General features: G+C 50.0%; 1 protein-coding gene across 1 annotated transcript; it reads left to right on the top strand.

The window, feature by feature from the left end:
* Positions 1-490: 490 nt before the first annotated feature.
* On the top strand, positions 491-15116 carry OVOL2 (ovo like zinc finger 2). The gene is made up of 4 exons (XM_005287500.4): positions 491-734; positions 3846-4045; positions 8090-8279; positions 12055-15116. The coding sequence occupies exons 1-4, from the start codon at positions 635-637 to the stop codon at positions 12363-12365; spliced, it is 801 nt and encodes a 266-aa protein (XP_005287557.1). The 5' UTR covers positions 491-634; the 3' UTR covers positions 12366-15116.
* Positions 15117-16105: the final 989 nt, after the last annotated feature.

The following is a 16105-nucleotide window of genomic DNA, read 5'->3' as shown; positions in this document are numbered from 1 at the left end:
CACCAGGCTCCCGGGACGCTGGCGCGCGCCCGGGTCGCCCTGCACACTCACAATGGGTGTCGCTGCTGCAGCAGCGCTGGGTAGGGAGCCCGCAAATCCAGCGCCCAATAAAGCAAAGCCTATTGTGTTGGGGACTGATAAACTGATCAAACAAGCAAAGCCCCCGGGAAAGCCGGCGTGGCGGGGGGGGGGCTCTACCTGGCTGTGGGGGATGGGGGAAGTTAAGGAGGGGGGGCAAGGAGAACATGGTGGATCCCCCCCCCCCCCTCCCCAGACGTTGAATTCTTTTGCAAACATTCATGCCTAAGGAGGAAGGGCTGGAACAAAGCGGAGCCGCTCCAACCGGTCGGACAGGTAAGGAGGCTTGTTGACACCGTTATGTTTGCAGCACGCATGCTCCTCGCCGAGTTTCCTGGTGCATTTTTCTATTCCACCTTAGGAAACTTTCCCCCCCCCCCTCCCCTCTTTTGGGTGCGTGCGGGCTGCGCTCCCCGCTCCGGGACCCCCTGCCGGCGCCGGGGGTGCGGGCCGCCCTGCAGCTGCAGCGGCCCGGCTCGGCGCGCCCAGGGCCGGGGGGCAGCAGGAGGACCCGCAATCGGGGGAGGAAGGGGGGAGCCCGGCGCCCGCCCGCACCATGCCCAGAGCCTTCCTGGTGAAGAGGCGAAGCCCGCAGCCGGCCAGCCGCAGCTGGGATGAGCTGCCGGACGAGGAGCGAGCGGACACCTACATCCCAGGTACGGGGCAGCGGAGCCGCGGGGCCCTGCGCTCCCACGCCGGGCGGCGGGGGCCAGCCAAGCGCGGCGCTTTGGGGGGCGGCTGGCACCGGGGGGGGGGGGGTTGGGGGCTAGGTAGGGCGGTCACCTGCCTGCGACAGAACCGCTCTCTGCCCAGCAGGGGGAGGGGAGACAGACTGACACCCCCTCCCCGAAATAGATCGGGGCGCAGCGGGAAGGCGGCGCTCCCCGGGGATCGGGGGGGGGGCAGTTTTTGCAAGAGTTTGGGAGGGGAGGGCGAAGATGTTCAGCGAGAACAGATTGGGGGGGGGGGGTCGTCGCACGTGATAGTACATCGCAGCTGGGACACAGAAATGGAGACGTGGGGTGTGGGGAGGGCTGTGGGGCTGGCTGTATGTGGGTGTGGGGGGCTGGGGTGTGTGTGGCGGATGGGGTGTGTATGTGGGGGGGCTGTGGGGCTGGCTGTGGGTGTGGGGAGCTGTGTGGGGGGATGGGGTGTGTATGTGGGTGGGGGGCTGTGGGGCTGGCTGTATGTGGGGGTGAGGGGCTGGGGTGTGTATGTGGGTGGGGGCTGTGTGGGTGGGGAGTGGGGGGCTGGGGTGTGTATGTGGGTGGGGGGCTGGCTGTGTGTGGCGGATGGGGTGTGTATGTGGGGGGGGGCTGTGGGGCTGGCGGTATATGAGGGTGAGGGGCTGGGGTGTGTATGTGGGTGGGGGCTGTGTGGGTGGGGAGTGGGGGGATGGGGTGTGTATGTGGGTGGGGGGCTGTGGGGCTGGCTGTATGTGTGGGTGGGGGCTGTGTGGGTGGGGAGTGGGGGGGTGGGGTGTGTATATGGGTTGTGGGGCTGGGTGTATGGGAGTGGGGAGGGTGGGGGGGCTGTGGGGCTGGGTGTGTGTGGGAGTGGGGGGTTGGATGTGGGGGGATCGGGGTGTGGGGGGATGTGTCCCCCCTTGATCCTAGCTGATGCCCGGGGACCTTCCCCCAACTGTGCTTGATCCAGACTCCCTCCCCCCCGAGTGACTCCCAGTCCCGCTGGCCTCTGGGCCTGATCCAAAAGCCCCCCGAAGCCAAAGGGGGCTTTCCATTGACACCCCCGGGATCGGGCCCTAGTGCCCGGGGCAGCGCCCCCCGAACAGCCCGAGGCTGCTGCCCTCGGAGCCGGTTGCTGAGCGCACGGGGCGGGGCGCCGGGCTCCTGCCGCCGCCCCCTGCGCGGGTATAACGGGAAGGAGGAAGCCCCGGCCGGTCCCGGCTGGGCTGTTTGAACTTTGGGACCATTAAGTGTTTGAGTTTCCGATTGCCCTGTTCGCCGCCCCGCCCCGCCCGCTGCTCAAACAGCGCTGCCCGCCGGCCTCCCCCGCACCCCGCCACCTGTGCCCTGCCTGGCACCACCTGCCCCCTGCCTGCCTGGCATCGCCCACCACCTGTGCCCTGCCTGGCACCGCCCCCTGCCTGGCATCACCCACCACCTGTGCCCTGCCTGGCACCGCCCCCTGCCTGCCCCCTGCCTGGTACCCCCACCACCTGTGCCCTGCCTGGCACCGCCCCCTGCCTGGTACCCCCACCACCTGTGCCCTGCCTGGCACCGCCCCCTGCCTGGTACCCACCACCACCTGTGCCCGGCCTGGCACCACCCGCTGCCTGCCCCCTGCCTGGTACCTCCCACCACCTGTGCCCTGCCTGGCATCACCCTCTGCCTGGTACCTCCCACCACCTGTGCCCTGCCTGGCACCACCCCCTGCCTGCCTGGCACCCCCTGCCCGGCACCACCCCTGCCTGCCCCCTGCCTGTCTGGCAGCCCCCACCGCCTGCCCCCTGCCTACCTGGAACACCCCACCACCTGTGCTGTGCCTGGCACCCCCACCACTTGTGCCCTGCCTGGCACCTCCACCACCTGCCTGCCCCCTGCCTGGCACCACCCCCTGCCTGCCTGGCACTCCCCACTGCCTGCCTCCTGCCTGGCACCCCCCACCACCTGTGCTCTGCCTGGCACCTTCCACCTCCTGCTCCCTTCCTGCCTGGCACCCCCCACCGCCTGTGCCCTGCCTGGCACCACCTGCCTCCTGCCTGCCTGGCACCCCCCCACCTGCCGCCTGCGTGCCTGGCACCCCCTCTCCCACCTACGCCCTGCCTGCTCCCTGCCTGCCTGGCACCCCCACCACCTGTGCCCTGCTTGGCACCTCCTGCCTGCCTGGCACCCCCCACCACCTGCCCCCTGCCTGGCACCCCCTCTCCCACCTGCCCCCTGCCTGGCACCTCCCACTACCTGCTCCCTGCCTGCCTGGCACCCCCACCACCTGTGCCCTGCCTGGCATCACCTGCCTCCTGCCTGCCTGGCACCCCCCACCACCTGCCCCCTGCCTGGCACCCCCTCTCCCACCTGCCCGGCATCCCCTGCCATCTGCACCCTGCCTGCCAGCCTGGAGCCACCTGTGCCCTATCAGCCTTGCACCCCACCATCTGTCCCCTGCCATCTTGCCCCTGGATAGTACCCTGCCTGCCCACCAGCCTGACACTCCTCCCCCCCACCTGCGCCCTGCCTGCCAGCCTGGCATGCCTCCCCCTGCCTGCCTGGTTGCCCCTGGGCAGCGTCCTGCCCGCCAGCCTGGCACCCCCTGCCACCTGCACTCTGCCTGCCCTCTTCCTGCCCCTTGCCAGCCTGCCCACCCGCCTCTGGACAGTGCCCTGCCTTCCTGCCCCTTGCCACCCTGGCACCCCACCACCACCTGCGTCCTCTGGCAGAGTCCTCCAGCAGCACCCTGCCCGCCTACCCCCTGCCTATCTGCTCTCTGCGCGCCTGCCCCTGCCTGTCTGTCCCTGGACAGCACCCTGCCAGCCTGCGCCCTCTGGCAGCACCCTGCCTGCCTGCCCCCTGCCAGCCTGTCCCTGGGCAGCACCCTCCCACTCTGCTCCCCCAACCCTCTTCTGGGAAGGGCCAGAGCCCAGCCTGCCCCTGACAGCACTGTAGCTGCCATCGGCACCCTGCTGCTGCTGCCCCTCCCCTGGCCACTGTTACTCCTCTTGCAGGAGCTCTGAATCCGGGCCACCCCCTTTCCCCTGCAGCAAGCGTCTCTCCCTTTCCCAGTAACCCCCCTTCTCTGCCTTGCCCCAGGGGGGATAAGCTGCGTGCTGCTGAACTACCGCATTGAAGACAGCTGCAGCTTGGAGAGCAATGGCAGCAGCGCCACCAGCACAAGGGAGGCTGAGCGGAGTGATCCCCCGACTCCTCAGCCAGCAGCCGAGATCGGGAACGCAGAGGGGACCCTTCTGGACTTGGCCATGAAGCGCCCAGTGGTCAGATCGAAAATCAAGGTACAGCACCAGCCTCTCATAATCTGCCACCTGGCGCACAACCAGCCCGGTGACCGTCAACCGGGGAACACAGGCCCAGACCACCCAAGATATTTAGGCACCTGACTCCTATTGGAGTTATACGCCTACATACCTTGGAGGATCTGGGCCACAATGCCTGCCACACTGGGGCCTACTCACAGGCATAGTTTGACTTCTATATCCGGGGGGGAAACTTGAGTCAGGCCAATGGGGCTGCGAGTGGGGGAGCAATGCAGTTTGGAGGGGGCAAAGACCCTCTGCCCCCTTCCAAAACTATACCCAAGGGCCTTCTTTCAGTTAAATAAATACAAAGCTATGGAAATACCCGCCCTCAAAAACCGTGGATGAGATTCGCAAGGCAGACGAGGGGATTTAGTCACTCACCGTGTGTTGAAATTCATGAATTGTCTGTTAACTAACTACTTGGAAAAAATCACTCTCCATGTGTGTTTCTTGCGTGTACACACATGCACATATTTGGAGCCTGACTGAGTGGAGTCAAAAACCGGCTGATTGTAATGGAGATTTCAGCAGAAATGGCAAGACGGAAAAAGGGCAGTTAACTGAGTGTTTTTCCCCGGTGTAAAAGAAAAAGTAGCCCGATCAGAGCAAATGAGTTCCGCCTCACTACGGAAGCTTCATTCAAAATTTTGCAACTGGCTTATTATCTTTTCCATGAGCCAGTTTCTGCGAGCATTGCTTTGCTTCTGATGAGGAGGAGGAGGGTCAGGCAAAATAGCCAGCGCGTCAGGAAAACCTAATTCTCTGCCTCTTCATTGTTATTTATTATTTGTATTAATAGCTTTGTGCTGCTGTCGGCCCTGACCCTGCCATGATCTCTGTGTAGGTAAAGCCTCGCGTTTGTACTGAGCTGACTGCCACAGGGATCTAGGCCACATATGGCCGGGAAGAAAAGAATCCGCTGGGAATTTGGGGTTATTTTTTGTTCAAACCGTGGAATTTATTTTGCTCACTAGTTTACAGATGACCCTTATATTTTAATCCCCGATATTGTTAAAGCCACAGAGAAATATGTATCGTCTTATTAACCGAGTTTCTGCAGAACCCCCCAAGCTTTCTAGAAACACCACTAAATGCACTGCAGATTCTCAGGAGTCTGCTAAAGTCCCTTTTTGCTCTGCCTGCTAAACTCACCTTGCACCTTGTGTTTTAGGGTAGTCTACATTGTGATAAGACCCGGGGCACAGAGGGGCTGGCATGAGTCAGCTGACCTGGGCTTCTGGGGCTAGACAATTCCAATATAGACATTCCAGCTTGGCTGGAGCCTGGGCTCTGGGACGCTCACATGGGGTCTTAGGTTCCAGCCCCATCCTGAATGTCTACACTGCAGTTTTATAACCCTGCCTCCCAAACCCCAGAGCCTGGGTCAGCTGACCCAGGCCAGCTGCTGGTCTTTCATTGCAATGTAGATATATCCTTAATGGACAGCGTGGCTATCAAATTAATGTTTAACTATTAGCATAATCAAAACACTGAGCTTCCCCCATAAAGGACGTTCTTCCAAATAGCTGAACCACCAGCATCGGGTCCAGCCACTTCAGATAATCACATTAGCTCGACCTTTCTTGTATTAGAATGAAGAATGAAAACATTAACTCAGAATAACACTTTCAAGTTAATTAACAGGCAAGTGAGATAAACTGGGGATGACTCCATTGTTTCAGTCTCTGCAGAGTCAACACATGGCATGCTGGCTTACTTTGTAAGGATTATCTTCACAACCAAAACCTCTAGAAACTTTTTGGTAAATAAATCTTCTGTTCCATCAGACACAGCAAAAGGAAGTCCTTAGAGATACACTGAAATCTTGTTTACACGAGAAAGCTGCATTGATTTCACTAAAGGTGTGATTCTAAACCGATTTAAGCCTTGTCTATACGGGGAAATTTTTTCGGTGTAAACTAAGGTGTTAATTCAAATACCCTCATAATCCTCTGTGTAGATGCTCTTATTCCAGTATAAGGGTGGCTTTTTTGTGTGTTTGTTTTAGTATGTTGCTTGGAAGGAATTTAAGCTAAACTGAAAATAACCCGTAGCAGAGTGGCTACGTGTGTCTATCTAGGGCAGTGGCTCTCAACCTTCCCAGGCTACTGTACCCCTTTCAGCAATCTGATTTGTCTTGCGTACCCCCAGGTTTCACCTCACTTAATCAGACATAAAAATACAGAAGCACACTATTACTGAAAAATTGCTTGCTTTCTCATTTTTACCATATAATTGTAAAATAGATCAATTGGAATGTTTAATATTGTACTTACATTTCAGTGTATAGTACATAGAATGAAAGTTTAGTTTGTACTGACTTCGCTAGTGCTTTTTATGCAGCCTGTTGTAAAACTAGGCAAATATCTAGATGAGTTGGTTGCGCCCTGGAAGACCTCTGCGTACCCCCCAGAGGTACACGTACCCCTGGTTGAAAACCACTGATCTAGGGGGTTCTACCTCTCTAACTGGTAAAACTTTCCTGTGACGATGAGGCCTTAGTTAGACAAGCATAACTCTCTCATGGAGACAAGGACCAAGGTCCTGATCCAGCAAAATACCTAAGTATGAGGAGTCCCATTGAAGCCAATGGGTTACTCATAGTCTTACAGTGAAGCATGTGCTGAAGTGCTTGGCTGGATTAGGGCATAAATCTTTGGAATGTTTTCATTTTTTCTCATGACCGCATGTTTCTATTATCCCGGTTTATGACTCATGGGACAGGTTCCCTTTCGTCCTGTGGAAAAACCCACAGGGACTCTGAGATTGCTCCTTGTCCGTTGAATTGGGCTACGGACTTTGCCCCATAAGCTGCGGAACTCCTCAGATCTGTGTGGAGTCTGTGGTCCATGCTTTAGGTTGTATAACGCCTGGACAATTCCTTGTGACGGTGGAGGGAGTCATCCTCATTTCTCAATGTCCAACCCAACGTCGTGCTAGCTGTTTCTCTTCCAACACAAACAACCCACATTAACATGGCAGTAAGGAAGCTGGTATCCATGCCTCACTAACTGACATACTACAAATCCCAAATAAGATTGTTTCACATGCTTTAGAAATCCTGTTCTCTTCCATTCAGTCAGTCCTCTCTCATATAAGTTTGAACAAGAGTTCGAAATTCACCCTTAACTCTGACCCCCCCGCCCCCACACATGAGCTTACCTTTTCAGCTCATTTTATTAAATAAATCCAGAGGCTCACAAAATGTTTGAGGCCGTTTCTGCAGAACTCTCCACTCCGAGCAATTAAATTCGTATATATGTCAAATCCTGAGCTGGTGTCGCTCTACTGACTTAAATGGAGAGAAGTCGATTGACACCAGCTGAAGATCTTGCCCAAATCCATATGGAATAATCTACACCCAAATCTATGTTATTAAGATGCAATTCCACTAACTGTAATAACCCACAGACTCAAATCACTACAGCTCCTTTAGGGGGACTTTAGCGTTTTTAGCATTCTTTTTAAAAATAGTGCTAAAAAACAAACCCTCAGGTACAATACGTGTTAGTAAATATGGTCTAAAGGGCAGAATTAGGTGCACCATCAATGGAAGCTGGGCACCTGGCCATCCTTTGTGCCTTTGAAAATCAGGCCCTGGATACAGTTGGGACGGTAATTCAGGGTATTGTGAAATGGCACTCTATTTTCAGATCCAGGTTGTGACACTGATTATGGGGGCATGGGGAGGGGACATGTAATGCAGGGACTTTATGGCGTGTTTCTGTCGGATGCGATGGATCTCTGGCCCTAATGTTTTAGGAGATGAAAGCCCTGATAATGCAGGGAGGTCGGTGTGAGGAATGTGGGTGCAAGGGGTCAGCTTCACGCAGCTCACTGCAAGTGGAAGCTAAGGCCTCAGACAATAAAAGCCGATTTCTCGTTGGTGATACTATTCAGTTTCTCCTGTGTTGTTACCGTGAGGATGCTTTCACTGTGCAGAGAGAGAATCCCCCTGTTCTTTGCTCTTGCCTGTCGACCCAGAATCGGATCGAACCATGTTTTATTTCCATCCGTTAGTTCACGACTGGTACCTGCGACGATGCGGCACTGCACAATTGTGAGCTGTGCGGCAAAGGCTTTCGCTTGCAGAGAATGCTCAACCGTCACGTGAAGTGTCACAGCCAAGTAAAGAGACACCTGTGCACCTTCTGTGGCAAAGGTTTCAATGACACCTTTGATCTGAAGAGACACGTAAGGACCCATACAGGTGAGAGCAGCTGGGAGAAGGTTCTGCAGCCCGACCGCGTGGTGTTCCTTTTTTAAAACTAAAGTGCTCTGCCCCCTACAGGCAACAGAAAGCAGTGTTTTGGTGAATAGTCAAAGGGTGAACCACAGAATAGGATTTTATATTCAGTACAACCTCAGATAACTACGGTTTCGTTTGGTTACATCCTACTCTGCCTCCCCTCCAGACTGGCTGGTTTGAGGGAAGCCAGACAGCAAATCTGACTTCTCCTAGCCCTGAGCACAGATGCCCCACAGAGCCAGCTGTGGCAGAATCACGCTGCTTTGGGCCTCACAGAAATTGCATCCATTAAATGAAGGGCTTGTGCGGCTCTGTGTGGAGACATTTAAGGTACAAAAGGCTGTGTGGACATTGCTGTTCCGGATTAGCTTCACTCAGTTAGAAACAGGATTACGCTAAACCAAAATAAACTGCTGTCAAACTGGAATAGGAGTGTTTACACAAGGGTTTGCACCAATTTAAGTAAACTGGTGTGAGTATGAATGCAGAGGGAGCTTAAATTGGTATAACCCCTTATGTGGACACTCTTGTAAGAGTGGCAGATAACTGAATTAAGCCAAATAAATATGGATTGATTGATTTTTTGAGAGTGTCCACTAGAAGGTTGCCCTGGTTTCACTAAATCAATCTAGTTACACCTGTGCAATTTCTGAGGGACCCCTAGACTCCAACCTCACCACTGCAGACATTCTTGGGCAAGCTGGCTATCCTATAAAATAGGGGTCACTAAACCAGCAGTGTTTAGCCTGTGCTGCAGGATTTGGACACCCAGTGATTGCTGGACAAGCTCCCTGATTTCTCTCAGTTTCAATACTAGCCAAGACCTTAGGGATGCTACGGTGCAACCTTGATTAACCTTTTTGTTTATGTTATCCCCAAGCACAGTCATTAGCCAGGTACCCCACTGCACATCCAGGTGCAATAACTGTGTAGGCAAACCCGGCATTTATGGCTTCGCAGTCGCTCCCACACAGCCACTGACATCTAACGTGCTGAGAAAACGTTGGCCAAGATATGCGACTTTCTATTTGAAAAGCATTGTGGGATCTTCAATTTGTGCATGGAAAGCTGTCGGAGACAAACAGCAGGGAACAGCAGAGACACACCATCAGGTTCACTTTGACCCAGAGTTTAGATTTTGTAAAAACAAACTTTTATTAAGGACCAAAAAAAAAAAAAAAAAAAGCTAAGACCAGCAGACACATTTCCATATATAGTATAGTCTGACGTTTCCGTGAAATGATTGCTCCTTGCAGTGTTTGCAACCAGAACTTTGCAGCTCTCTGATAGTGCATGAGAATATGAAAGTGAAACGGATTAGTCATCTTCCATTGCCTGAGCTGAATTCAATGTAAAAAGTAACCAGCATAAATTCTTTCCGTTTAATCAAAGGTATTATTTGTAAAAGAGCTACATTTTGTTTGTTCTAGATATGATTTGAAACTTGATGTTTTCCCTGAATTCCAACTAGATTTGATGGGAATTGTGAAGAATTCCCACCCCGGAGCGCTGTAGCTATGCTAGTCTCACCCCCACTGGAAAGGCGGCTAGGTCAACAGATTCTTTCGTCAACCTAGCCGCCTTTACAGTGGGGTGAGACAAGCTTGGGGAGATGGATTATCTACTGCAGTGGAAAAACCCCTTTTGTCACTGGAGGGAGAATAGGAGCATAAATGTGATAGTCTCTAAGGCACCACAAGGACTCCTGTTCTTTTGGCGGATACAGACTAACACGGCTGCTACTCTGAAACCTGTAGGAAGAATCTACGCTATGGCGCTACAGTGGCATAGCTGTGGTACCATAGCTGTACTGGTGGAGCACCTATAGTGTAGACGTGACCTAACTACTAGTAAGATTGGGACAAACATTTCAACGCTACTAGAAAAATTTGTGATTGAGAATCTCCCTCCTCCAGCCTCAAATTAGCTGGATATTTCTGCTAAAATGATCTAGTAGTTGAGTCATCAACAACGGATTTTAGAAGGCACTTCAGATTCTTAAATCTTGGGTTGCTTGCTGTAGCTATGTTTAGAAATCTCACATTGGTACAGTCTTTGCGTTTTGTGAAATCTGCAATGAAAGTGTTCTTAAAATGAACAACATGTGCTGGGTCATCATCCGAGACTGCTATAACAGGAAATATAAGGCAGAATCCGGGTAAAGCAGAGCAGGAGACATACAATTCTTCCCCAAGGCGTTCAGTCAGAAATTTAATTAATGCTTATTTTTTTAATGAGCATCATCAGCATGGAAGCATGTCCTCTGGAATGGTGGCCGAAGCATGAAGGGGCATATGAATGTTTAGCATCTCTGGCATGTAAATACCTTGCAATGCCGGCTACAAAAGTGCCATGCGAATGCCTATTCTCACTTTCTGGTGACATTGTAAATAAGAAGTGGGCAGCAGTATCTCCCATCAATGTAAACAAACTTGTTTCTCTTGGTGATTGGCTGTACAAGAAGTAGGACTGAGTGGATTTGTAGGCTCTGAAGTTTTACATTGTTTTGTTTTTGAGTGCAGTCACGTAACAAAAAAAGTTTACATTTGTAAATTTCACTTTCACGACAAAGAGATTGCACTACAGTACTTGTATGAGGTGAATTGAAAAATACAATTTCTTTTATCATTTTTAAAGTGCAAATATTTATGAGCAAAAATAATATACACTTTGATTTCAATTACAAAACAGAATAAAATATATGTGCAAATGTAGACAGACATCCAAAACATTTAATAAATTTCAATTGGTATTCTATTATTTAACAGTGCAATTAAAACTACAATTAATCACAATTAATTTTTTTAATCACGATTAATTTTTTTGAGTTAATTGCGTGAGTTATCTGCGATTAGTCGACAGCCCTAGTATAAATATTAGAAGTTCACAATGTCTAAACACAAAATTGCACCAGTTTATCTAAGGTTGGAAATGGACCAAAATAGCTCAAAACTCGTGAGCCAAGGTCCCGACAATCATGAGATTGGCTTAAAAATCAAGAGGTTTTTTTTTTTTTTTTTTTTTTTTTTAAGTTAGTGTTTTTTATTTGCCCTCTGGGTTTTGAGTCTTTGGAGGAAAACATTTTCAGCTTTTTCTCAGCATCCACAAGAACTGGAAACATAGGGTGAAACCCTGGCCCCATCAAAGTCAGTATCATGAGAGTTGGCAACACCGTATAATTTAGGACACTGATTCAAGAAAACCTCCCTGTTCAGCTTAAACATGTGCCTAAGTCTCATTGAAACGCTTTTGTGCTTTCCTGAAACAGGGTGTTAGGTGCCTAATATGAATTTAAGGCGCCTCGCTTGAGGCACCCACTTCAGAAAATCTTATCCTAAGAAAGTGTAAATATTTATTTAGATTGTATGCGGTTTGGGGCAGGGACTGTCTACTAATCAGTGTTTGTAGCCTAGCGCAATGGGGTGTTTTTTCTTGGTTGGTCCTAAGTGTTATTGCAATAAATGTCAAGTATCAGGGAGTAGCCGTGTTAGTCTGTATCTACAAAAACAACAAGGAGTCTGGTGGCACCTTAAAGACTAACAGATTTATTTGGGCATAAGCTTTCGTGAGTTAAAACCTCACTTCTTCGGATGCATCCGAAGAAGTGAGGTTTTAACTCACGAAAGCTTATGCCCAAATAAATCTGTTAGTCTTTAAGGTGCCACCAGACTCCTTGTTGTTATTGCAATAAATGTGATTCATCATAATTAATAAACAATGTCGTCTGGCCTTATAGGAATTCGGCCTTACAAATGTGAGATCTGCAACAAGGCGTTTACCCAGCGATGTTCTCTGGAATCCCACCTTAAAAAGATCCACGGGGTGCAGCAGCAATATGCGTACAAACAGCGGCGCGATAAACTTTACGTCTGCGAAGATTGCGGCTACACAGGCCCAACGCAAGAGGACTTGTATCTGCATGTCAATAACGCTCACCCCGGGAGTGCTTTCCTCAAGAAAACCTCTAAAAAGCTGGCAGCAGTCTTACAGAATAAACTCACCTCTGTCCTGCAGAGGAACCCGGAAGATGATGAGGAAGACGAGTAACGCAGTGGATTACAGCGGTCACATGCAATGAAGTTTACATGTCGGGTATTTTTTCAAACATGAAAGGTATCCGTGTAATAGCAGGCATCTTGTCCTTTTGGTGATGACCGGCTGTGAATGTTACAGCCTCAACGTGAAAGAAATGTTCTCAGCTTAATGCAAATACAAGGCTTTTTTAATCGTGAGAATAAAAGGGAAAATTTTGGAGCCAGCATCGCCTGTGGATAGAGCCCTGCACTGGTACTCGGGAGACTCCACGTCAGTTCCCAGCTCTGCCACTGGCCTGCTGTGTAACTTTGGGCAAGTCACTTAACAATTCCATGATTCCGTTTTCCCAACTGTGTAATGGAGATAATGACACTGATCAGCTTTGTAAGGTGCTTTGAAATCTGTGCGTGAAAAGTGCTAGATAAGAGCTAGGTATCTTTAATATTATTCCCAGATGAGAATCTACAGTAAAATGAAGTTAAGGATGAGAGTATATATCATAAGGTGAGAAATGCACAGTAATACACTCAAACAACCTTAACTCTGCCCTGTAGTGAAACCATGCAGAAATAGGGTGACGAGACGTCCAGATAAAATCGGGACCGTCCCGATTTTTAGGTGTTTGTCCCGTGTCCTGACCAATCTTTGGTTGGGACGCAATTTGTCCCAATATTTTGCTCCACCGGCATTTTTTTTTTTTGCTCTGCCAGCAGCACTCAGCGGTTTTTTTTGCTCTGCCGTCAGACCCTCCCCCCCGTGTCCCGATATTTTCTTCCTCTCATCTGGTCACCCTATGCAGAAACCATGTGATTATGATTAAGGTTGTTAGGATTTGTAATCCCAGGTTAGAAAAAAATAAATTTTAAAGATGTTAGATTTTTTTTTCATATCATTCTCTCCCCCCCTCCCTCCCCCCCCCCCCCAGGCATGATTCCAGGGCAGAGTTAAGTTTTTTGCGTGCCTTGACTGTGCATTTCTTACCTTAACATGTTTGGATTTTCTTTTGAGTGTAACCTTTACTCTGAATTGCCTGGTTTTTTAATGCTTAGTTCTGAGATCACTATCACATCCCTGTAGCAGTTATTTAATTACTGAGGCATCTTTTCAACCTTAACTCCATCTTAATATATATTTTTTTGTCTGGGAATTTCCCTAGTTCTAAAATATTTTCATAGATGAACACTAAATAAGAAACCCAAAGGGAATGCTACCAGATATTTCTAAGGACTTGAAGATACACAGCACCAACCTTCAATCATTTTTAAAAAAATTAAACTTCCAAGGGTGGATTCGCTGGGATACCAAAGCAATGCGAAGCAGCCAGAGGGCACTAGCCAGTTCACCTAGTTTTAGAACTACATTGCATCGCCAGAGCGGCACAAATCAACCAAAGCTTACTGGTGAATCTGGCCCTGAGTTTGCCACTGACCTATTGGTTTAGAAGGCTGCGTTAGGGAGACCCCCACTCTGCTGTGTGGCGGGAGCAGGGAGAGAAAGACCCCAGGCCCGGAGTCCCAGTGTCTCTGCTTCCTCTTTGCTCCCCCTCTGGTTCCTTTGGCGGTGCTGGCCCAGTGTTCAATGGAGCCAAGCAGCAGTGCAAACACTGATGCCCAAACAAGTGTGCAGCCGCCGAATGGAACCTTTGAAGAGCAATGCTAGTTGGGCCAAGCCATCCATCAAGTGAGAACTCCTGGCACGTGTCCAGTCTGCCTTGGTACCACTGAGTCATTACAGCCAATAGTACGCTTGCTTTCAAATTAGCTGGCCAGGAAGGGTGGCGATTGGTGCTCTACTCTGCTAAGATCACTCAGGACAGAGAAAAGACTCATGCCAACACTAATTAATTTCTTAAAGGACCCAGTTTGACTGCATAAACCAATGAATGAATTTACTTGTAAATTATCCAAAAACTCATTCTGTACTCAGGGAGTGAGTGCTGGACATTTGGGGAGGACACACTCTTATTTTGTATATAAAACAGAGGTTGCATCCCTGCTTTAATGCAAAATGGAACTCAGCCTGAAGTACGGAACTGAACTCAGCAGCACCTCCATGGTTAATATATGAAAATGATGTCAGATTCTGGTTGTGTCTGTAAACTAAATTTTCTTTGTTTGCCTCAGTCCTTATACAGACATCTGTGAGGGCTTTGGAGGGGAGGGAAAAAGCTTTTGGGTGTTCTTAAGCATTTCTTAATGAAGCAACTATTTTATGCAACAAGACTGAGGGTGCTTGGGGCCTTGAAAGAATCTTAATAAAGTGAAGCTTTGATGTAACGAATAAGAAACTTACTGTCCTATGTAACAGGAAAGGTTGCGAGGGATACTTTCATAAACAGAATTCCAAGTACAAAGTGTCGAGATGAATGACAGAATATTCACTCAGTGACATTTTGGCTGCAGATTATATTTTGACTCTTAGTTATTCCCTGGTCGTGACTGTCTTATGCTTCAGAGATGAAAGTCGGCTTGAGTTCTTAGCTAGGGCAAGGATTGGCACGAAACAGCATCCAAAATAAAGATTATTCTTTTCTAGTAAGGTTTGCCTCTCTGCAAGCGCACTGATATGTGAGATCGGATAGTGTAAGATCGTAACGTTTAGGTTTGATCACGTGGGTTAGCAAAATAAAGGTGGATCATTGTATTTAATTCTGGTTTTTTTTAATTGTAGAAATTTTAGGCCAAAATATACTTGACATACCTGTAGCCCAGGAAATAATGTAATTTATTTGGTGGCGAATAAACAGTTCTATATGGCAAGGGCTAACACCATTCTTCCCTGACAACTTTATTAAACAGAAAAACAAAACAACTAAGGATATTTCCTGACAAACTTACTTCTTCAACCCTAACTCTGTCCAAAGTAGCAGGAATGTAAAAGAAAAAAGGCCCGAAGAGAAGTGTCGCTTGAAATGACAAACTTTAGAAAGCCAGGGAATTCTAAAGTGGGGTTACCTATAAAAGTCCTTCCAGGGCATGTTTTTCTCCTCTCACCACACTGCATTTCATCCCCCCAACAGCTCCAGTTCAGAGCCAGAGTACAGCAGCTTTATCACATGGGTTGTCCAGAAAGAGTGAACTGGGGATAAGGCATCAGCTGTACTCCAGGGGACCCAGAGGACTGGGTAGTGTTTGATACCCGTTTTGAAATGTTTGAGCTTGTTTTCCTTGAGGCTCAGGCGGAGGCAATGGTAATGGCAAGGTGTGATGGGGTGTTCATCCCACACTAGCCTAGGAGGGGCAGATCAACCAACTAGGCCGCAGCTGAGGGGAATTAGGTGGCCCAAGTAATCCCCTGAAAGATGACCGAGCCCAGCTGTGGGGCTAGGATAATGCCAGGAAGCTGGCAGTGGAAAGGGGCTGCAGCGAGGGAACCTGCAGTTACCCTCTGGTTGTTAGGGTGAGAAACCTAGGGAAAGGATGTAGGAAAAGACTCAGGGAAACAGCAGGAAAGGTTAAGATAGTGCAGGCCTTGGCTGCTGATTAGATGGTCCCTGGTCTGGAACTAGGAGTAGAGGGTGGGCCTACGTTCCCCTACCAGCCACTGGGGCAGTGAATAAGAAGATTGCTGGAGACAGTTTCTGTGGAAAGACTTTGATACCCCAGAAGGGGGAAACCATTGTGACCTGGCGGGAGGGCCAAGCCAAGAAAGGAGAGCATTTGGAGTCTCAAGGAGAGAGGCACGCAACAAGTGGCAGAAGGGGGCATTGGACCTGCAAAGAGCTGATCCCCAGAATAACCAGGAGGAGGTGC

This window comes from Chrysemys picta, chromosome 3, assembly GCF_011386835.1.
Source record: "Chrysemys picta bellii isolate R12L10 chromosome 3, ASM1138683v2, whole genome shotgun sequence".
Taxonomy (NCBI): domain Eukaryota; kingdom Metazoa; phylum Chordata; order Testudines; family Emydidae; genus Chrysemys; species Chrysemys picta.
The sequence above is the reverse complement of the archived record's forward strand: the minus strand, read 5'-3'. Positions and strand labels throughout refer to the sequence as shown.